Source organism: Pantherophis guttatus, chromosome 11 (genome assembly GCF_059756535.1).
Source record: "Pantherophis guttatus breed Tessera chromosome 11, ASM5975653v1, whole genome shotgun sequence".
NCBI classification, from domain to species: domain Eukaryota; kingdom Metazoa; phylum Chordata; class Lepidosauria; order Squamata; family Colubridae; genus Pantherophis; species Pantherophis guttatus.
In genome coordinates, this window is record NC_142073.1 from 23771247 (window position 1) to 23794738 (window position 23492).

At 45.2% G+C, this 23492-nt stretch overlaps 1 protein-coding gene across 1 annotated transcript in view; it reads left to right on the plus strand.

Annotated features, from left to right (window-relative positions):
• Window positions 1-203: 203 nt before the first annotated feature.
• FA2H (fatty acid 2-hydroxylase) overlaps window positions 204-23492 on the plus strand; it is a 62253-nt gene continuing 38964 nt past the window's right edge. Inside the window, exon 1 of the mRNA XM_034425543.3 lies at window positions 204-479. Within this exon, the coding sequence (XP_034281434.3) occupies window positions 204-479 (276 nt within the window). The remainder of the gene's footprint in view (window positions 480-23492) is intronic.

Sequence of the window (23492 nt, forward strand, 5' to 3'; positions counted from 1 at the left end):
TCTCCGAGATGCTCCCGCCAAGGGAGGGAAGCGGCACTCCGCGTGCGCTCAGAGGTCCCCTTTCCCGGCTAGTGGCTGCGGGAGCGTGGGCGGGCTGGCCGCGGGCGCGATGCCTCGGCGGAGGGGCGGCGCCGTCGGGGGCGGAGCAGGCCGGGCGGCCGCATAAGCATGAGGCCGGCAGGTGCCCCGCCAGACGCTCCCCGATGGCCGCCCCGTCAACCAGCCGCTCCTTCAGCCGCGCCGAGCTGCGCGCCGGCTGCGCCCAGGGCGCTTGCCTGGTGCTGACCGGCCGCCGCCTCTACGACCTCAGCGCCTTCGTGCGTCTCCATCCGGGCGGGCAGCAGGTGCTGCTGGAGCGGGCCGGCACCGACGTGAGCGCCGCGCTGGATGGCCCGCCGCACCGGCACTCGACCAACGCGCGCCGCTGGCTCCAGCAATACTACCTGGGCGAGCTGGAGCCCGACGAGGACGGCGAGCAGGTAACGGGCGCCGGGCGGGGCGAGGGCCGCGGAGTCAACCCCCCTGAGGGGTGCTGGGCCAAGGGCTGTCCCGCCGCGGGGCCCCTCAGGATGCCGAACCCGGCTCGTCTTTCGGCCGCGGGCGGGAGCTAACAACCTGCCGTCAGCGGGGAAGGACCGCGGGCGAAAGAGCGGCCGAAAAGAACCGGGCTATCTCGTCCCTCAGTCCCCGCCGCCTCGCCCTCCCCCCCGGGCCCCCCGAGTCTGGTGGCGACCTGACCCGCCGCTTCGGCCTTTTGGGGGCTTCCTCCCCCCCCCGGCCTTCTCTGCAGGGGCCAAGATGCCCGGGGGGGATGCTGGGAGTTGAAGTCCACGGCTGGCAGGGGCACCCCGCTTTGGGAGGGTCCCATCATACTTCCTCCACCCCTGTAAGGCGTTTCTTGAACTCAGAGCCCTAATGAAGCCGTTAACCAAAGCCGATGCTTGAAGTAGCTGCTGATAGCCTGGAAGCACTAACAATGGCACTTCAACGTCTATGTCGCTTTATGTGGGAAAGTATAGCAGTAACACTTAGATTTATATGTCGCTTTATGTGAGAAAATATAGCAATAGCACTTAGATTTATATGTCGCTTTATGTGGGAAAGAATAGCAATAACACTTAGACTTATATGTCTGTTTATGTGGGAAAGTATAGCAGTAACATTTAGATTTATATGTTGCTTTATGTGGGAAAGTATAGCACTAATACTTAGATTTATATGTCGCTTTATGTGGGAAAGAATAGCAATAACATTTAGATTTATATGTTGCTTTATGTGGGAAAGTATAGCACTAATACTTAGATTTATATGTCGCTTTATGTGGGAAAGAATAGCAATAACACTTAGACTTATATGTTGCTTTATGTGGGAAAGTATAGCAATAACACTTAGATTTATATGTCGCTTTATGTGGGAAAGAATAGCAATAACACTTAGACTTATATGTTGCTTTATGTGGGAAAGTATAGCAGTAACATTTAGATTTATATGTTGCTTTATGTGGGAAAGAATAGCAATAGCACTTAGACTTATATACTGCTTTATGTGGGAAGGACAGTCAGACATAGAGATAGATAGCAATAGCACTTAGACTTATATACTGCTGCATAGTGCTTTACAGCCCTCTTTAAGCAGTTTACAAAATCAGCCTATTGCCCCCAATAATCTGGGTCCTCGTTTTATGAACCTTGGAAGGATGGAAGGATGAGTCAACCTTGAGCCTGGTGAGAAGCGCTCTCTAAGAGAAAAAACAACAACTCCAGATTCCATCCACTCCCCCAGTCAGGATTGTCTGTGCACCATGGGTGCTAGGGGTGGTACCTGTACAATTTGGAGAGTTTATCTGGAGTGCCGTGGTAGGTGAGCGTAGACGCCCGTTCATTTCAAGGGTTTCTCATTTCAGTCCCAGAAGCAGTTCAAAGTGGTCCAGGCAATCCCAGCAGTTTTGTTCTGTTTCTGCTAAAGAGGGGCTGCTAATCCCAATCTAGGATTTCTATTTTCTGGGGAGCTTCATGGGACACTGAGCCAGTTTTGGCCATGAAGATTGTGCTGGAGACTTCTCCTAGTCAGAAGGCTGGGATGGGAAAAAAAACAACCCTCCAGTTTAGTAGAATTCATTTGTGGTGACTTTTCTACTCCATCCTCAGCTGCCAAGGAGAGAGGGGAGATAGAAAGGAAGTTTGGACGAGAAGAAATTAAAAGCTTAAGGGGAAGGTTATGATGGCAGATAGTTTGGAAGAAGAAGAACAAAAAAAAAAAAGGTGCGTGTAAAATCAGCAGTTCTTACCATGTTGCATGTCAGTGAAAGGATATGAGAGGATATGAGTGTCACACCCAAAGTTAGTTTATGCATGGAAAAACCTGAAAGCAAAGTTTTAGTGCCTGAATTTCTTAGAAACCCTTTGTGCTCTTTTTCATTCACTTGCTTTCAAAGTACAATATAATAATAATAATAATAATAATAATAATAATAATAATAATAATAATAATAATAATAATAATATATTTAAGAAGATACTTGGTCGATACCTAGGACATTAGCAGCAACCCGTATCAACCATTAGCACCATTCAGTCATATTTGTGACACATTTATAAATGTTCAGCTGACTGAGTTTCATGTTTAATGAATAAAAGAGATAATAATAACAACAACAACAACTTTATTGTCATTGTACGTGTATACACAGTATACCCATACAACGAAATTCACTTAAGGATCTCAGGGATAGATCCATCACTAGGTAGGTAGAGTGGCAGATGCTTCCCAAGGCAATACTTTACTTATCTGTAGCGTGGGTGTAGTCCATGAAAGTTGGTAGTGCAGTCATTTTTGAGATGATGAGAGACTGCACAATAAGGAGGGGGAAAAAAGCTGAATTACCTTCACGTGACGCTCGACTCCTGGTGCATTGCCATCGCCTTGGCATGGCATCACGTACGTGGCTTTCCGTGGCTTCTCCTAATGCTTTCTTTTGACTTTGCTGTCTAACCTGCAGCCCTTTCCTTATTGTATGTATGTGCTGTGTACACACACAGAGGCATGGCCACAACATTATATGCTTCTGCTTCTAGCCGAGGGACGTATCAGACTATCTGTTTAGTTCAGAATTGATTTGTTTAAGGGTTCAGGTAAAAGGTAGAGCTGGGTGGGGTGGAGGCCGATCTGTGCCAGGGCAAACATGGAAAGGCTTGTGCGTGACATCGGTGGCGGTGGCGACAGTAAACTTGGTTCACTAATGATTAGCTTCCTCGCTGCCTGGCTTGCCAGTAAGGCAGGAAGTAAGTAAGTTCCTGCCTTACTGTGTGATTTTTCTGCCCCTTTCATCTGCCCCCTTCCCCTAAATTGTTTGGGTTAGCATGTCATGATAGATAGATTGATTATTTATTCATTTCCATCTCGCCTTTATTATTTGTACACATACCCTGTTTCCCCTAAAATAAGACATCCCCTGATAATAAGCCCAATTGGGCTTTTGAGCACATGTGCTAAAGTAAACCCCCCCAAAAAATATTTTACCACGTGCGCAGCTGGTCCCTGCCATTTCCTCTGGGTTAGGGAGACAGAGCTGGAAATCAGGTAAGATGGCAAGAGGAGCCCCGTCTTGCTCCATGTGCCCCAAAATAATAAGACACCCCCCAAAATAAGGCCAAACACTTATTTCGGGGTTCAAAAAAATATAAGACAGGGTCTTATTTTGGGGGAAACACAATAACTCAAGATGGCAAGTACCTTGCTCCAGGGGTGGATTCTACTTACCTTTACTACCTGTTCGCAGCGGGGCCGCGCGTGTGTGCTTGCTTCGCTCGCGCGCTCTTCTGTGCATGCGCAGAAGCATTTTGATGACGTCGGGGTCGGTGGGCGGGGCCTCCTGGCGGTTTTACTACTGGTTCTATAGAACTGGTGTGAACCGGGGGCAACCCACCACTGCCTTGCTCCTCCTGTTTGCCTCATAAAACAACCCTATAGGGTGGATTGAGCTGAGAGAGAGGGGGGGACTGGCCCCAGGTGACCCAGCTGGTTTTCAAGCCTAAAGCAGGACTAGAACTCACTGTCTCCTGGTGATTGGCCCAAAGTCACCCAGTTGGTATTCATGGCTAAGGTGTGACTAGGTCTCCCGGCTTCTAGCTGGTGCCTTAATCATTGGACCAAACAGGCTCTCAGGGTTTATTTTTTTTTAAATTTGTTGAGGCCACCTCTGCTAGCTGATAAATCATGATTTTTCCAGTCGCGGAAAAAGGCCCAATCAAACAGAAATAGGATTTGATTGAAGTGAGGAAGAGATTTTTTTTTAACCAAATAATCTGATGAGTTGAGGCATTTTCAGGGTAATGCCCAATGCCCCTGACTTTAAACAAGTCAGCTGAGAAGGGCTCATGCAACCTTTGGAGACACAGGTGCGAAGAGGACCAGACAAAGGTTAACCCTTGGAGAGCTTCATGGGTATAAACTACATTGCTTAGATCTTGACCGGTCCTACGAATACTGTGTTTCCCCCCACTTTTCCATCAATTCTCATTGACACAGGAGCAGAGATCCTTATGATGACTTTTATTTAGGAAAGACATTGGAGGCTTTCCCCAAAGGTAATGAGGAGCCTTCAAACTGGTGGAAGTTGGGTCCTTGACTGCTGGATGGCTTCCTTCTCCTCTGCATTTAGGATTAATTCTGCATGGGGGGAAGAGAAAAGCAGCATGCCAGGAAGCTCCTGGGTTGAAAGAAACATATTGGCACAGAGCCACAGTCATATTATCCCCATACGGTCTAGTAGTCAAGATCAGGTGATAGCAATAGCACTTAGACCTGTATGTCGCTTCACAGCCTTTTGTAAGCAGTTACACACCACTAATCAAAAGTATATAAAGCTAAGGTAATCCCCATGCTCCTATATGGAGCTGAGGCAGAGGTGGGTTTCAGCAGGTTCTGACCAGTTCTGGAGAACCGGTAGCGGAAATTTCGAGTAGTTCAGTCAGAGAACCGGTAGTAAAAATTCTGACTGGCCCCGCCCCCATCTATTCTCTGCCTCCCAAGTTCCAGCTGATTGGGAGGAAATGGGGATTTTGCAGTAACCTTCCACTGGATTGGGGAGGGAGTGGAGATTTTACAGTATCCTTCCCCTGCCATGCCCACCAAGCCACTCCAACCAAGCCACGCCACGCCCACCAAGGCACGCCTACAGAACCGGTAGTAAAAAAATTTGAAACCCTGAGCTGAGGTGGGGTTTTTGAAACCTGATATCTCAGGTCTCAGAACCTGAGATATATTGTGGGTGTGGACCCTAAGATACCTGCTGCAGCAATCAGAGCAGAATTGGGATTTTACACAATTCATGCACTGTCTAAAATTAGAACTTATAACTACTGGCTGTAAATTAATGAAATGGAGATGGATAGACTCTCTAAGTTATGTCTATCAGAGCAGATAAACTTGCAATCAGAAACCAGCCTTGTCTCCAATCCAACCCAGCCTCATCAGTCTGGCTCAGCATTCTTGGAACTGTAGGCTGCCACACATCTGGAGGGCTCTTGATTGTGGGGGGCTGAACTTAGAAGCTGCTTTTCTGGGTGAGCAGCAAGCTTGTTGCCAGAAATGTGTGAGACGTCGTTGTTTGCTGCAGACGAGCTGAGGTTTGGAAGGAGAAGGAATTGAATTGAATAACTAGAGATGGTTGCAGCTATGTGGGGCCATCCTGGGGCCCTTGGCCAATTCAGTATGTCCAGTCTAACAAAGAGAACGATTAGGGGGTGACATGATAGCAGTCTTCCCACCGTCCAGTTCGCTCCCACAGAGAGGGACTCCTCAGGGTGCCGTCGGCCAAATTATGTCGGCTGGCGACACCCAGGGGGAGAGCCTTCTCTGTGGGAGCCCCTGCCCTTTGGAATGAACTGCCCCCGGACATACGCAAGATCTCTGACCTCTTGAGTTTTCCGCTGTGCTCTTAAGACCCCTGCTCTTCCGACAGGCAGGGCTAGCTTCATAAATTGAGTTTTAAATTTGGAATTCTTAAATTTTTGGGTTTTTTAGTTAATTGGCCTTAAATGTAATATTTTAAATAATTTTTTAAATTTAAATTGTGATATTTGTATTGTGTTTTTACCTGGCTATACCCTGAGTCCTTCGGGAGAGGGGCGGTATAGAAATAAAATTATCCTTATCCTTATCCTTCCAATATCTGGGGGGCTGCCACAAACTCTCCAAAGCGTCAGAGGGCAGGACAAGAAGGAAGAGGTAGAAGCTCAGAGGGAGACACCATTTAAAACCAAGGAGAATTTTTTTTGGTAGTGAGAAGAATTAGCCAGTTTTAATCAGAATTAGCTGGCTTGCCGCCAGACGTAGATGCTCCATCACTGGAGGTTTTCAAGAAGAGACTGGAGAACCAATTGTCCGGAATGGTATAGGGTCGTGATGGCAGATCTATGGCATGTGGTGCCAAAAAGGTTAACTATCACTGGTATAGGGTCTCCTGTTTGGGTAGGGGGTTAGGGTAGAAGATCCTGGAGCACCATGGAACTACCAGAGGACTGGAAAAGAGCTGAGAATGGACGAAGAGGGAACTGTATAAAACACAGAGCATCAACTATCTTGACAGACTTGAACACGGGGCCCTATCGAACAAAATGAAATTCAATGTAGAGCAAAAGTAAAGTCTTACACTTAGGCAAGAAAAACCAAAAGTACACATATAGACAGGGTGGAACCAGGTTTAATAGCAGTGACTGTGAGAGGGATCTTGTAGTCTTAGTGGACAACCAGCTAAATATGAGCCAACAGTGTGCAGCGGCAGCCAAAAAAGCCAATGCAATCCTAAATTGCATTAACAGAGGGATGCAATCAAGATCAAGTGAGGTACTAATACCACTCTATAAAGCCTTAGTAATGCCACACATAGAATACCGCATCCAGTTTTGGTCGCCACACTATAAAAAGATGTTGAGACTCTAGAAAGAATGCAGAGAATGGCAAAAAACATGATTAGGGGACTGGGGGCTAAAACATACGATGAACAGTTACAGGAACTGGGCATGGCTAGTCTAGTGAAGAAAAGGACCAGGGGAGATGAGAGTATCTTCCAATATTTGAGGGGCTGCCACAGAGAAGAAGGGGTCAAGCTATTTTCCAAGGCACCTGAAGGCCAGACAAAGAATAATGGATGGAAACTGATCAAGGAGAGAATCAACCTAGAAAGAAAGAGAAATTTTCTGACAGAGCAATCAACCCATGGAACAAAAGTTGCCTTCGGAAGTTGTGGGAGCTTCATCACTGCAAGCTGCCATCTGTCAGAAATGGTGTAGGGTCTCCTGCTTGGGCGGGGGGTTGGACTAGATGACCTACAAGGTCCCTTCCAACTCTTTTATTCTGTATTCTGCCATGAGCCTCCCCCATCCCCATCTCTGCTTGTCAGCGAGTGCCATATTCCATGTTCGTGGCCATACTTCCTGTGCCTAACCGGCACCTTTCCCCTCCTCTTCTTCTTCCTCTCTGTGCCCTCTCTGGAATCCCGCATCTCCCCTCGTCCCTGCTCTGGCAGAACAAGTCCAGCCAGTTCCCAGGAACCGGCTGAACTCAACAAACGGGTTCTTATTCTGCTTCCTTTGAAATGCCAGCGGTGGTGCAAATCTACGAGCCAGTTGACGAGGCATCTCAAGCACACAATTGCCGCCTGGCACCAAAGGGGCGGCTTGTCTGCCTCCAGCTCAAGCTGGTGCTCCTCGCTGTTGTGCTTGCGTTTCCTTCTTGGAGACTGACTTTCTCCTGCCCTTGGCAAAGGCTGACCAACGGAGCAGGCTTTCTTACTTACCCATCCCTTATTCGGTGGTCGGGAGGACAGAGCTCCTCACAGCTACACCCGTGTTTCTCCAGCTCGGCAACTTGGAAGATGTGTGGATTTCAACTCCCAGAATTCTCAGCTCTGCTGGGAATTCTGGGAGTTGAAGTCCACCCATCTCTTAAGTTGCCAAGCTGAAGAAGCAGTGAGCTTCATGGACAGGTCCCTGTGGTTTTCTTGCGAGCCTTTTGGAAATGGATTCTCATTGGGGCCTTCTTTTGTAGAGAAAAGGACTGGTCCAAAGCCATCCAGCTGACATCCGGGCATAAGATAAGGATGAGAAATCAGCTTTATATTTCTAACCCAATGCCTTAACCACTAGAACTGTCCGGCTCTTAAGGACAAGTTGAATTGTTTCCAAATTACCTTCCTCCCCCCCCACCCTTTGAAAATTAAAATACTTCTTTGCAGAACAAGTCCCCAAATCTAAACCAGCAAGAATCATAAAATCATAGGGCTGGAATGGACTTTAAAATCTTCTAGTCCAGCCCCCTGTTCAAGCAGGAGACCGTAGACCATTTCAGACAAATGGCTGTCCAGTCTCTTCTTCAAAGCTTCCAGTGATGGAGAGCACCCACAACTTCTGAAGGGAAACCAGTGGTTAATTCTTCTCCCTCTCCGGAAATTTCTCCTTAGTTCTAGGTCAGTGGTGGCTAACCTTTTTGCCATCACGTGCCAAAAGTGGGGAAGTGCGCGACCCCCCCGCACTTCCCCCCACTTTTGGCATGCGATGGCAAGGTAGGCCCATTTCTTGCTCTCCCCAGGCTCCAGAGCCTTTCTAGGAGTCTGGGGAGGGCGAAAACGGCCTTCCGAACCTCACCCCCCCCCCCCGGAAGGCCTTCCGGAGACCCTCCGGAGACCGGAAATGGCCCATTTGCCAACTTCCAGTCCCACTGGAAGGCCCATTTTTCACTCTCCCCAGACTGCAGAGCCTTTCTAGGAGGCTGGGGAGGGTGAAAACGGCCTTCCCACCCTCCCCCGGAGGCCCCCTGGAGCCCGGAAACAGCCTTTTTCCTGACTTCCGGTAGGCCCAAAAATCAGCTGGCTGGCACGCGCACGCACGCCAGAGTTGAGCTCGCGTGCCCACCGATATGGCTCCGCGTGCCACCTGCGGCACGCGTGCCATAGGTTTGCCATCACGGTTCTAGGTTGTTTCTCTCCTTGATAAGTTTCCAACTGTTACTTCTTGTCCTGCCCTCAGGTTCTTTGGAGAACAGCTTGACTCCCTCTTCTTTGTGACAGTCCCCCAAGGGCTGGAAAACTGCTATCATTTTCCCACTAATCCTTCTCTTCATTAGGCTGAAGCATTGCTCGTGCGGTTTAGCCCCCTGACTCCTTATCACTGTTGCTGCTGCTATTCTCTGCACTCTTACTCAGATCTTTTTTATGTCATGGCGACCAAAACTGGATGCAATATTCCAAGTGTGGCCTTACCAAGGCCTTATAAAGTGGTATTAACCCTTCACGTGATCTTGATTCTATCCCTCCGTTGATGCAGCCTAGAACTGTGTTGGCTTTTTTGGCAGTTGCAGCACATGGCTGGCTCATACTTACCGTATTTTTCAGAGTATAAGACGCTCCGGACTATAAGAAGCACCTACCTGTTTTGGTGAGGAAAAGAAGAAAAAGAAATCTGCCTCTGCCTCCCAGCAATTTTGCCTCGTAACAGCAAACAGCCCACTTTACTTTTATTTTTGTTTTCAGTATAGCTTGATTAACACAAGAAAAAAAAAATCTGCTCCCAGCAATTTACCTCTTTGCAGGAAGCAGCAGAGGCCCTTGCAGCAATAGGCATGGCAATCCCTTCAGCCTGAAACAGCTGAGAGTTTGGGAGGCCGATCCAATGGACAATCAATTTGTGCTAATGAGGCTGTGCTGAAACTGAAAGGGGCTGTTTCTTCTTGCTTGCTACAAGGAGGTAAATTGCTGAGAGGCAGAGGCCAAAGGGTGGGGGCCAGTGGGTGGGAGGGGCTACATTCAGTATATAAGACGCACCTAATTTTTCACACAATTTAAATCATGATTTAAATCACTAGTAAAACGGCTTGATTTAAATCAACTCAATTTAAATCATAATTTTTAAAGAGCAACTGTCATCTCTGCTCCTCCTTTGACCCACCGTTGACTCACCGATAGTCCCAGTGTTGTAGAATATACAGCTTCATGCTACATAACTAAGCTCCATTTCATGCTGAATAAACTAAATTATTTATATATCTTAAATAGAAAACTATCTTACAATAGATTTTTACCCCAAAAGTTTTTTATTAAAATAAATTTGATAAAAATCAAAAAAATCCGATTTAAATAAAAAAAATCTGATTTTTAAAAAAATTTTTTAAAAAAAAATCATTGATTTTTATCTACCCTGTTCAGAAATGACTATTCAGAAGTTCAGTCCACATAACGTAGCTTCTGGGTGATTAAAGTTACCCACAATAGGTGAAGTTTGTGGAGTTGTGGTTGTTAGTCTTATGCAAATCAGCCCTTTTTGGACCATTGTATGGTATGAACCAGGGAATAGGTTGATTCAGTAGCTAGATTAAATGTGCTGTGGAAATGCGCCATTGAACCTGGCTGGGTTGGCACATTTAACCTTCTCTGGCTGGAGAGAAGGGCAGGTGTTTTCTCTGGTCTTTTGAGAAGCTGGTCAGTGGTGCAGCTGCCAATTCACACATTGCACTCAGCCAAAATGTGACTTGTTGCCAAGGTTGGAGACCCCTGGTCAGGAACCTTTAATCACGACACCAAACTGGCTCTCTTGTTTGAGTCAGTCCTAACTCCTGGTAACTAGCTGGGCAGGTCCCTGCAATTTTCTCAGTGACATTTTTCAAGCCGTTTATCCTGGCCTTCTTGCTAGGGCTGAAAGGGAGAGATTGTGGCAAAAGCTCTGCGCTTAAGGTGAAATTACACCTCTGGAGTCTCCCAGATTCCAATCCAATATCTTTAACCACTTTGGTCAAACTGGCTTTCTTTTGTTCCCGTTCCTGTGCTGGAGAGCAGCAAAATTATACCGCCTGTCCATTTCGCTTCCTGATGCGAGCCAGGTCATCTCAGGGTGTTGAAGGAGGCTGAAGACATCCTTTCGGTGGTGGGATTCAAATGATTTAACAACCGGTTCTCTGCCCTAATGACCGGCTGGGTAGGTGTAACCATGGTGGGCGTGGCCAGGGAGTGTGACAGGCAGCACTTGGCCTCCTGCACCCCCCTGGGAGCAAAAATGAGCCGCAGGGGGGGGGCGCCGCACACACACCCCGCATCCCATTTTGGGCCTAGGAGGCCTCCCTGCACTTGGGAGCTAAAATGGGGCATGTGGGGACTCTTGGAAGGGGAGGGGAGGGGCCAGCCAGCAATTTAACAACTGATTCGCCCAAACCGGCTGAATCCCATCACTGGATCCTTTACATCCGGTGGCTGACAAGGGAAGGGACCCAGGACAGTGGCAAGAGGGAGGCTGAGACCCCCCCTTGCTTTAGTGAATCCCTGCAGTTGTTAAGTTAGTCACATGGTTGTTAAGTGAATCTGACTTCCACATTGACTTTGCTTGTCAGAAGGTCACAAAAAGTGATCACTTGACCCCGGGGAAACAGCCACCGTCATAAATGTGAACCAGCTGCCAAGCATCCAAATTTTGATCATGTGACCATGGAGATGTGTAAGTCATAAGTCACTTTTCCTCAGTATTGTTGTAACTTTGAACGGTCACTAAACAAATGATTATAAGTTGAGGACTAGCTGTACCAGGGCGGATTTGATTTAAATCATGATTTAAGTCACTAGTAAAAAGACTTGATTGAAATCAACTCGATTTAAATCATAATTTTTAAAGAGCCACTGTCATCTCTGCTACTCCTTTGACCCGCTGTTGACTCACCGAGAGTCCCAGTGTTGCAGAATATACAGCCTCATGCTACATAACTAAGCTCCATTTCATGTATCTTAAATAGAAAACTATCTTACAATAGATTTTTACTCCAAAAGTTTTTTATTAAAATAAATTCAATAAAAATCAAAAAAATCTGATTTAAATTAAAAAAAAATCCGATTTAAATCAAAAAAATCCGATTTTTTTGATTTTTTTAAAAAAATCATTGATTTTTATCCACCCTGATCTGTACTGTATTTAAGATATTGCAAGACTCCTTTCTGGCAGGGGAAGCGGAAAAACGAATGAATCCAAGTGGAAAGTTGGTTCTGTGTGAGCGAGAAGCTGTTTGCATCGGCAAAGGCATACAGAAAAGAGGAGGAAACCTAAGCCGCCCCCTTTTCTGGGTTATAATCTGGGTTCACACATTATACTAAGGCCCAAGTAAACACAGGCAGTAGTAGGGGCCTTCCCTTTACCCAGGGCATGAGGAGAGTGCCATCCTGGCAGACCCGGGACATGGTTCGCTCATTCACAGCTAGTGGAATAAACCTCAGGCTGACTTCCCACAATGTGCTAAACCATGGGTCTCTAACCTTGGCAAGCTTTTTTTTTTTTAAAAGATTTTTTTTTTCACAAACATACATAAAACCATCTTCAATTGCAAACAGCATGTCGGTTGGTTACAAGTCTTTTGTGCCTCATTCACCAAATTCATAGCTTACAATTTACAATTTACCTAGATTCTCATACTGTATATCGACCTAATATATATCTTTATATTGTTATCCTCATTACTCATTTATTTGACTATTTCTTCCCTCTTTATCATTCAAAGTATTCTAAGATTTGAGTTCATTTTTATTATGACATTCATTTCATCCTCCTGAATCTATCCAATAATCATACATCTATATGTTATGTTTCACATACGGTAGTTCTACAATTCTAGATTTGTAGATTTTAGTCCAGTATCTTTTGGCTTCTGCACATGTCCACCACATATGGTAACATGAACCCGGTATCTGATGACATTTCCAACATTTTTCAGATTTATTCTTGAACATTCTGGCTATTCTCGTCAGGGGTAGGTAGATGCCACCTGTAAAACATCTTATACAAATTTTCTTTATATGCAGTTGACATTGTCATTTTATAATTTTGCGACCACAATTTTTGCCATTTCTCTAAGTCAATTCCATGTCCAAAATTTTTCCCCCAAGCAATCATTGTTTCTTTAACTTGTTCTTCTTCCAACTTAACCTCTAATAAATATCTATATTTTAATTTTAATTATGTTTTCATCAGTACCAGTTAAAATTTTATCTAAATTAGTCAAATTATTATAAAAACCTTCTATCTTAAAATCTTTATCATATCTACATTGTATTTGCAAATAGGAAAACCAATTCATTTTTATATCTTGTTCCTCTAATTCTTGCATAAATTTAAGTTCACCCTTTTCATTCAATAATTCATTATATCTAACAATTTGTTCCTTCTTAAATGTTATTGAATATGAGAATGCTTCAATAGTTGATAGCCAGACTGGAATTTTTAAATAATGGCAACCTTAGCAACCTTAAGCCTGGTGGATTTCAACTCCCTGCAAAGCAAAGCAAGCAAAGCAAAAGCAAAAGCAAAAGCAAAAGCAAAAGCAAAGCAAAGCAAAGCTGGCTGGGGAATTCTGGGAGTTGAAATCCGCCAGGCTTAAAGTTGCCAAGGTTGGAGGCCCCTGTGCTAAACAGATAGGATTGCTGAGTCCCACCAGTTTCAGGACCGGCCTGCTAAAAATGCAAATAGCTTCAAGATCAAAAGGCCAGGAGATTCCCCCTCCCCCCCCATTAAAATCCTGCAGAGATGTTCTTCAGGAACAGAGATGTTCCTACCAAATAGATCCAAAAACTGCCCTCCAGGTAGCGACAGTGAAGTCATCCTCCCTTTGATAGTCCCTTCGGGGGAGGAGTGGGAGGAGGAAGTTCTGTGGTGTTACTCAGATTATTTCCTGGGGATCCGGGATGAAATGAGGAGGAAGGTTGGAGAAGTTCTCCCACCACGAAGTAATGGTTTATGCCCAGCCATCCTGACCTACTCGTTTGGCTGCATTCTAGCCCAGGCATTTAATCGCCAGATAAGATATTCAAGGGAGCAGCCATGCCTTGCAGTAAGCACGGGGAGAGTGAAATTTACTGACTTGAAATTCAAAGGCTGCCATCCAGAATACTGAAGGCTTTATTGTTATTACGTCAGTGGGGCCCACTCCCTCCCATTCATCCTATGTAGGATCGGGAAGAAATGCTTGCCTTGGTCCTTTGTACACGTTTGCAATTCGCAGAATCAGCTGCATCAACAGGGCATTTTTTCCTTCCTTCCCCTGCATAAATGCTGACTGAATTTCTGTTACGTAATAAACCCAGGTTCATAAACCATAGTTGCTGAGTTTGGCAGTCAAGGAAATCAGTCATACGACGGCTTCACATGCCGGCCTGGTTCTCCCAACAGGCTAAGATGATCGTTGAGTTTCTATAGTACACTCAGCCTCGAATGCTCCCATCTCACTTAAGGCTAGCCCAGGGTACAGATAGTCCTCGACATACGAGCACAATAGAGCCCAAAATTTATGTTGCTAAGCGAGACGTTTGTAAGTGAATGTTGCCCCATTTACGGCCTCAGTTGTTCAGTGAAACATTGCAGTGGATAAGTTAGTAACCTGGTTGTTAAGTGAATCTGGTGCCAGCAGCTCATTTTGGAAAGAAATTTTGGAGTTCTTGGGGATTTGGGGGAGGGGGTTTGCAAGGGCCCCGGGACAACTTGTGCATTTCTAGAATGGAAGTTGACAAAATCTTGGTAAGGTAAACAGGGCCAATGAGGACCAATGACAAGAATGTAAAAATACTTATGGGTTTATGGAGATCCATGTCATGGTTGTGCCAAAGGTGCTTTTTTCAAGAGGCAACTGGACTTCCTGGTTGCAGGTGAAGAGGGAAGTCACATCATAGGAAAAACCCTGGTCTCATCCGGGTCCAGTTTTAGTTTCCAAACCTTGCTGGCAAAATCCTGTGAATCGTTGATGTGACGGGTGTTGTTGCCAACTAGAAGAGCTAATAAGGTGGTGACAGAGTTGATGCTGCTGGCAAGTGGTCTGAGGGGGGTTCGCTGCTTTGTGGATTTGGGGGAGTTCCATATATGCCTGGGGTGACTTCCCTAGGGTAAAGACGGTAATGTTGTGGCTCGAGCTTGTTTCAAAGTCTCTAAGAGCTGTTTTTCCAGCAAGGATGTGATGGGAAACAGGAGATGGGAGAAGTTGGAATGTCCTTTATGCTGAGTTTGACCATTGTCTCATGGTTGAAGTGCCATGCTGACTGGCACCTCCAACCCTGCCTCTGAATGTGAATATGGGATCTTCTGCATGTAAAACGGGCTGAATGCACCCTTATGGAGTCTCAGAGTCTGCATTGGATTTGCATTTCTGTCAGGCAGTTAGGATGTGTTCTGCAGACTTAATGGGATTAGCCTCTAATAGATGCAAGACATCTGCATCTGCCTATTCCTCCATATTTTGAGAAAATGAAATCTAGCACTTTCCCAGATGTGTCCTCTGCTCAGCTCAGAACATCTAGGCTTTCGCTCAGCAAGGCACCAGAGTCAACCAGGAAGCTAGAGCCCCCCATATCAGTAGAAGAGAGTGACTGTACCTCATCATCAAACTCTGGAGTTCTTGGTGTTTTCTGAGCTCGGCTATTTACTTACAGGCGGTTTATTGCCCAATTAGGCAATATTACCAATGTGTTGGTGCACAGCCAAGCTCAGAGAGCACAACGGATGGCACACTTTATATCAATAAAATTGGGAGCCAGTGAATCCTAATTCATCCCTAACCTATTAGTACAGACAAGGTCAGGTAAGTACGTTCTCCCATAATGTACAAACCCATCGGATAATGCAGGGGTGATATCCAATTTTTTCCCCTACCGGTTCTGTGGGCGTGGCTTGGTGGGCGTGGCAGGGGAAGGATATTTCAAAATCTCCATTCCCACCCCACTCGGGGGCCAGCCAGAGGTGGTATTTGGTGGTTCTCTGAACTGCTCAAAATTTCCACTACCGGTTCTCCAGAACCTGTTAGAATCTGCTGGATTTCACCCCTGTATCAAAGCCTTATTTTTATGTTCTCCTTGCTAGATAAATTAACCCCCAAGATGAGGATAAACTGCACAGCCTCTTTAGAGAAAAGCTGAAACATCTGTCCCTATCAGGGCCTACTATCGCAAAGTTTTGGCTGAATTTGCATGATCGTCTGCGCTCAGATGGTGCTGGATACTTTAGTGGAGATGCAGCGCATTATGTTGGATTGTTTGGTTTGGTTATGACATATGATGCCTGCAGGAGATGTGCTTTATTGAGGAACTCCAGGTTCCTCAAGAGCCTGTAATACAGTGGACTAAAGCACTGTGATTAACATCTGCTGCTTGCAATTACTGCAAGTTCAAATCTCACCAGGCTCAAGGTTGACTCAGCCTTCCATCCTTTCAAAGGTAGGTGAAATGAGGACCCAGATTGTGGGGGCAATAAGCTGACTTTGTATAAATATACAAAAGTATGAAGGCTATTGCTTAACGTATTGTAAGCTGCCATGAGTCTCTGGAGAAGGGCGGCATATAAATTAAAGCAAAAAAAAAAAAATGTGGGCAAGGCTTCAGCCCAGGGGTGAAATGCTCCTGGTTCGGACCGGATCGCCTGATCTGGTAGCGATGGTGGCGGGTGGTTCGGAGAACAGTAGCAAAAATCCCTGCGCCTCACCCCCACCATGCCCAGCTGAGCCGCACAATCATCAGAGGCTTTTTTTCTTTTTACTTTTAAAAGCATTTTTTCTACAACCTCTTCCGACGAAAAAATGCTTTTAAAAGTAAAAAAAAAAAAAAGCCACTGATGATCGCGCGGCTCAGCTGGGATCGTCAGAGGCTTTTCAAAGCATTAGAAAAAATGCTTTGAAAAGTTAAAAGAAAAAAAAAAGTTGGCCACATCCACCCAATCACATTACACCCCCCCCCCCCACCAAGCCACACACACAGAACTGGTAGTAACAAATTCTACATTTCACCCCTGCTTCAACCTCTGGGTTTCCTAAAGTCTTCTGTATCAAAAAGAGGGCAAGTTCTTCATAGGCTAAACACAGTTCACCTAATATGCAGCATCTCGTAGATCTCGGTTTGGCCCCATTAGCTGTGGCTTGCAGAATCGTAGTGCCATACATCTGAATAACACCTTACTCAAGAGCTTCCGGGGAAGAAAACTGATTAATGGCAAAAGCACTTAGTCTTATAGACCGCTTCACAGTGCTTTGCAACCCTCTCTAAGCGGTTTACAAAGTCAGACTACTGCCCCGCAACAATCTGGGTCCTCGTTTTACCGACCTTGGAAGGACAGAAGGCTGAGTCAACCTTGAGCCACTCAGGATCAAACTCCGGGTAGTGGGCAGAATTAGCCTGCAATACTGTATTCTTAACCACTGCACCACCACAGCTCTTACTGTAAATATAGATATAGGATAGATTAGATGGAGGGATGGAGGGATGGATGGAGACAGACAGACAGATAGATGATAGATAGATAGATAGATAGATAGATAGATAGGTAGATGATAGATAGATAGATAGACAGACAGACAGACAGACAGACAGACAGATAGCAATAGCACTTAGACTTATATACCGCTTCACAGTGCTTTCCAGCCCTCTCTAAGCGGTTTACAGAGTCAGCCTCTTGCCCCCAACAATCTGGGTCCTCATTTTACCCACCTCAGAAGGATTGAAGGCTGAGTCAACCATGAGCTGTTCAGAATCGAACTGCGGAATAGCCAAAATGAAGCTTTGGAAGTTTGTTGTATTTTGTGGGAATCCCGATAGGATCTTAATGCAGGTAGTCCTCGGTTTACAACAGTTCATTTAGTGACTCATTTGACGAGCTATAAAGAGTGCTACAAGAGGGGGGAAATCATTGCTTGTCTGCTTCTTGTAGAGTTATAAACAAAGTTATTGTACAAAGAAAAAGAAAACCATGTGGGGAAGAGTCCAACATGACTAACAGGCAAAGAGCATGTGATGTTCACATTCCTACTATCTATGGAGGACTCGAATTACGCTTGCGATAAATGTAAACCGGTTTGATTGCTTGAAATAAAAAGGGGAGAGGCAAGCCAAGTCATTAAGATTCCGGACACCCACACACCAGGAGTTCCAATAGTGAATATGAAGTACATTTACTTATTAACATCAGATGTCTCCATCCAAAGAGTGTCCAGCAAGGGAGGTGAAGAGGAAGGACAAGAGCAATGGCTCATGGAATGGAGCAGTCAGCTTCATACCCTCCTCAAGGAAGGAAACACACACACGTCTGAAGAAAAAACTTCATCAGAGGTTCCGGTGACAAGAAGAAGCAAAGTAGGCACTGAATCAGAATAGAAGAGAGCTGGAAGGGACCTTGGAGGTCTTCTAGTCCAGCCCCCTGCTCAAGCAGGAGAACCTAGATCATTTCAGATAAGCGACTGTCCAGTCTCTTCTTAAAAACCTCCAGTGATGGAACGCCCACAATTTCTGGTGGCAAGCTGTTCCATTGGTTGATTGTCTTCACTGTTAGGAAGTTCCTCCTTAATTCCAGGTTGCTTCTCTCATTGATAAATAATAGAATAAGAATAAGAATAAGAAGAGTAGAGTAGAGTAGAGTAGAGTAGAGCAAATGCAGAATGCACCGTGCACCGTCCACCGGTGGACCCGGTAGGCCTGTTTTTCATCCTCCCCAGACTCCAGAGGCTTTCTTGGAGCCTGGGGAGGGTGAAAACAGCCTTCCTCCCCACCCCCCAGAGGCCCTTCAGAAGCCACAAATGGCCTTGTTTCCCAACTTCCGGTGGGCCTGGAAGGCCCAAAAATCAGTTGGCCAGTGTGCGCATGCACATTGGAGCTGAACTAGGGCAATGCTCACGTGCCCACAGATATGGCTCCACGTGCCACTTGTGGCACGCGTGCCATAGGTTCGCCATCACGGGTCTAGTCTCTTCTTAAAAACCTCCAGTGATGGAGCGCCCATAATTTCTGGTGGCAAGCTGTTCCGCTGGTTGATTGTCTTCACTGTTAGGAAGTTTATCCTCAATTCCAGGTTGCTTCTCTCCTTGATTAGTTTCCATCCGTTGCTTCTTGTCCGCATCCCCAAGGTCACGCAATAAAAATTTGGGTGCTTGGCAATGGGCATGCATGTACCAGAGTGGCAGCATGCTGGGGTGATGGGATCGCTATTTGCCAGCTGCCTTCTGATAACCAAATTAATGAGGGAAGCCAGATTTCCTTAACCCACCATGTGATTCATTGAACAACTGCATTGATTATTTGCTTAACCGCCGTGGCAAAAATATTGTAAAATCGGGCATGGCTCACTTGATAATCGCCTTGGTTAGCAACACAAATTGTGGTCCCAACTGTCGTCATATATCAAGGATTACCTGTATCACCAGTGTTCTGGGAGTTGGAAGTTCACACAACTTAAACGATGACAAGGTTGAGAAACACTGCATTATAGGCATGAGATTTAAAAAAAAGGATTAGCCCAAACTACAAGTAGTTCTTGACTTACAACAGTTCATTCAGTGACCGTTCAAAGTTACAACAGCACTGAAAAATGTGACCTATGAATATTTTTCATGGTTATGACTGTTGCAGCAAACTTATGGCCACGTGATCTTGGCAATGGTCTCATCTTTATGACGGTCGCAGTGTCCCAAGGTCACGTGATCCCCTTTTGTGACCTTCTGACAAGCAAAGTCAATGGGGAAGCCGGTTTCACTTAACAACCGTGTTACTAACTTATCTGCTGCAGTGATTCACTTAACAACCGTGGCAAGAAAGGTCGTACAATGAGGCAAAAACTCACTTAACAAATGTCTTTCGAACTGCTAGGTTGGCAGAAGTTGGGACAAGTAACGGGAGCTCACTCTGTCACTAAGGAGTCTTAGAAATATGAAATATAAATGAATGAATAATACCTAGAAGGGAATAGCTTGATGGGTGTGTGCGCCTGTATCTATTCACCATAAAATGCAACATGCAAAGTATTTTCCAGTTAGCTCTGTACCATTTGAGAATTTGAAGATTATATGCTACAATCCAAATCTCTTTCATCTATGAAATTACAGATTACCTAAACATTTAGGCTGGATTTAATCCATGTTACCGAGGTATAATTTATAAATCACGCCCTTGTCACTTCACGCCTGGATTATTGTAATGCTCTCTACATGGGGCTCCCCTTGAGAAGCACCCGAAGGCTCCAACTGGTCCAGAATGCGGCCGCGCGGGTGGTGATGGGAGCAATGTGGTGCTCTCATGTAACCCCCCTCCTGCGCGAGCTGCACTGGCTCCCAGTGGTCTTCCGGGTGCGCTTCAAGGTTTTGGTTACTATCTTTAGAGCGCTCCATGGCTCAGGACCAGGGTACTTACGAGACCGCCTCCTGCCACCAATAGCCTCTCACCGACCAGTTCGCTCCCATAGAGAGGGACTCCTCAGGGTGCCGTCGGCCAAACAATGTCGACTGACGGCCCCCAGGGGGAGAGCCTTTTCTGTGGGGGCACCTACCATCTGGAACGGGCTTCCCCCGGAGTTACGAAACATCCAAGACTTACGCATATTCCGCCGTGCCCTGAAAACATTTCTATTCCAACAAGCTGGTCTGGCCTAACTCTCCCTTTTTAATTGGCTTTTAAACTGGCTTTTAAATCGGGTTTTAAACCTCTTTAGATAAATTTGGATGTTTTTAATCTTTGAGCCTAAATTACTTAATCTGTTTCTTAATAGTTTTTAACTTCTATATGTATTTGTATTTATTATGGCTGTTCACCGCCCTGAGTCCTTCGGGAGTAGGGCGGTATACAAATATGAAAAATAAATAAATAAATAAATAAATAATTTGATTTATCTTGATTTTGGCTCCATGTTTTATACCAACCCAACGAACTCTAGTTTATTCATCTAGAACGAAACAAGCCACAGTGGAATCGCAAACCTAACCTTACTGTTTTATGTTTAGCTCAAATAATTTAAATCTTTTAAATTAGTTTCGGCTTGGAGCCTATAAGATTTCAGCTAATTATAGCTGGGTGAATAAAACAGCTCTTCATTCCTTTTTACACAGTAGACTTAAACAGTAACTTAGATTCCGTATTTGATTGTTCCTATATAAATTACAGTAAACTTTATATGATCAGATAAAAGACTAAATACTCATTTTCAAATAACTGAGTAATTGCTGTATTAGGGAATGACCAGTTAAATCATTGGCAACAGATCTAGCTAGAGATATTTTTTAATGTACCATAAACAATCTCATCTCTGTATTTTTTTAAAAAATCTTGATTTGGAAAAGTTATTACTATGATGGAATGGGTGGCTGGGAATTATCCTGTCTTTTTTTTCTGTCTCATTTTTATGACAGTAGCTTTCCAAAGATACATCTGGAACCAAACTTTATTATTTTTTTCTAAACGTGTATTAATCCCAAACCAAACAAACTCTATTTTGGGATTGTGGATCTCTTTTTTGTTGCCTTCTGGCATCCAAATGACTATGGAAGAGTTCAGTTCGGGGTGGGATTTTTGTAGCTGTTTCGAGTCAGAGACCTTAATTAAATAGCCTGAGAAGCAGATCCCATGAGTTCATCCACACCCCTATGAAGGTACTGTTAGAAGAAATATCCATCTGGTTCAGTACCAAGCCGGGAGAAAGACACTGGAAACAAGGAGGCTGATTGGAAAGAAGGTTTAATGAAGCAGAACCACTAAGTACATGGTCCTAGTGCAGCTGACCACATGGAATTGAGAGTGAGGGGTTTTTATACCTTCTCTCGAGCTTTGCACTTGAGCTTCCTGTTCCTGTGCAAGAACATGTATTCTATTGGTTGTTGTCAGACTCCCTTGGTGCCATATAAAAATCCTAGGAGTTTGTCTGAGCTAAGCTTGGTTGAAGTTTGGCTGATGCAATGAAGGGGCTTGTTGGGCAATTCCTATTGTGGCTGAGGGCTAATCCTACGTTTGCTCAGATCTTGCTGCAGGGAATTTGCTTATGAATAGAGCTAGCTATCTCTTTATCTCTTAAGTGCTGACAACTGCTGTGGGCTGTTAAGGAAAGCGAGGTCTGCTTTCCAAGGGCATGTTTCTCCATTTCTCATCCAGGAAAATATAATAATCTGCCTCTTTAGTATTTCTCAAAATATTTCATTCTTCTAGGAGAGGGGTGGGTGCTAACTTTCTACAGGACATTAACCCGCACTGATTTGGACTCAAATCCATCCAGATTCTCTTTGGATCTACATTCTTTTGAGGAACATTGCCACTGTGAACCAACAATCTTACCACACAGTAACAGAGTTGGAAGGGATCATAGAGGTCATCTAGTCCAACCCTCTTGTCACAGGAGACCTATACAATTTCTGATAGATGGCTGCCTCCTCTTTTCTTAAAAGTTTCCAGTGTTGGAGCACTCACAATTTCTGGGGCAAATTGCTCTGACTATTAGGAATTTTCTCTTTAGTTCTAGGTTGCTCTTCTCCTTGATTAGTTTTCATCCATTGTTTCTTGTCTTTCCTTCTGGTGCTTTGGAAAATAATTGGCCCCAGGGGTAAAATGTAAAATTGTGTTACTACTGGTTCTGTGGGTGTGGCTTGGTGGTAGTGGGGTAATGTGACTGGGTGGGCGTGGACAATTTTAAAAAAAACTTTTGAAAGCATTTTTTCCAATGCTTTGAAAAGCCTCACTGCCAATCAGGCAACTCAGCTGGGATCGTCAGAGACTTTTCAAAGCATTTTTTTTATCACCTCTTCGGCCAAGAGGTTGCAGAAAAAAATGCTTTGAAAAGCCTCTGACGATCCCAGCTGAGCCGGGCGATAATCAGAGGCTTTTTTTTTTTTTTACTTTTAAAAGCATTTTTTCATTGGAAGAGGTTGTAGAAAAAATGCTTTTAAAAGTAAAAAAAAAAAAAGCCTCTGATGATTGTGCGGCTCAGCTGGGCATGTGGGGGGTGCGCACAGGGATTTTTCCTACTGGTTCTCCAAACCACTCACTCCATCGCTACCGTCCGAACTGGGAATATTTCACCCCTGATTGCCCCCGTCTTCCTTGTGGCAACCCTTCAAGTATTGGAAGACCGTTATCCTGTCACTCCTGGTCCTTCTTTTCACTAGACTAGGTTATCCCAGTTCTGCAATCGTTCTTCATATGTTGTAGGCCCCTAATCAGCAGTGAATTCTGGCCAGAACTATCCGGCTCGTGCGAACCAGTAGCGCCGGGGGTGGGAGGCTCTGCCTACCCGCCGGGACCTCATTACATCCCGTTTTTGACCCTCTGCACATGCGCAGAAGGCTCTGTGCATGCGCAGAAGAGGCGTGCATGCGTATAGTGTGCACATTTGCCCACACGCTCCCATTCCCGAACTGGTAGCGAAGGTAAGTGGATTTCACAGCTGCCCCTAATCGTTTTTGTTGCTCTTCTCTGAACTCTTTCCAAAGTCTCAACATCTTTTTTGTATTGGGGTGACCAAAACTGGATGTAGTGTTATAAGTGTGGTCTTACTAAGGGTTTGTAGAGCGGTACTAGCGCTTCACGCAATCTTGATTCTGTCCCTCTATTAATGCAACCTAGGATTGCATAAGCTTTTTTGGCGGCGGCTGCACACTGTTGGCCCATCTTTAAACGGCCGTCCACTAGGACTCCAAGATCCCTCTCACAGTTACTACTATTGAGGCAGGTTTCACCTACTCCGCAACTG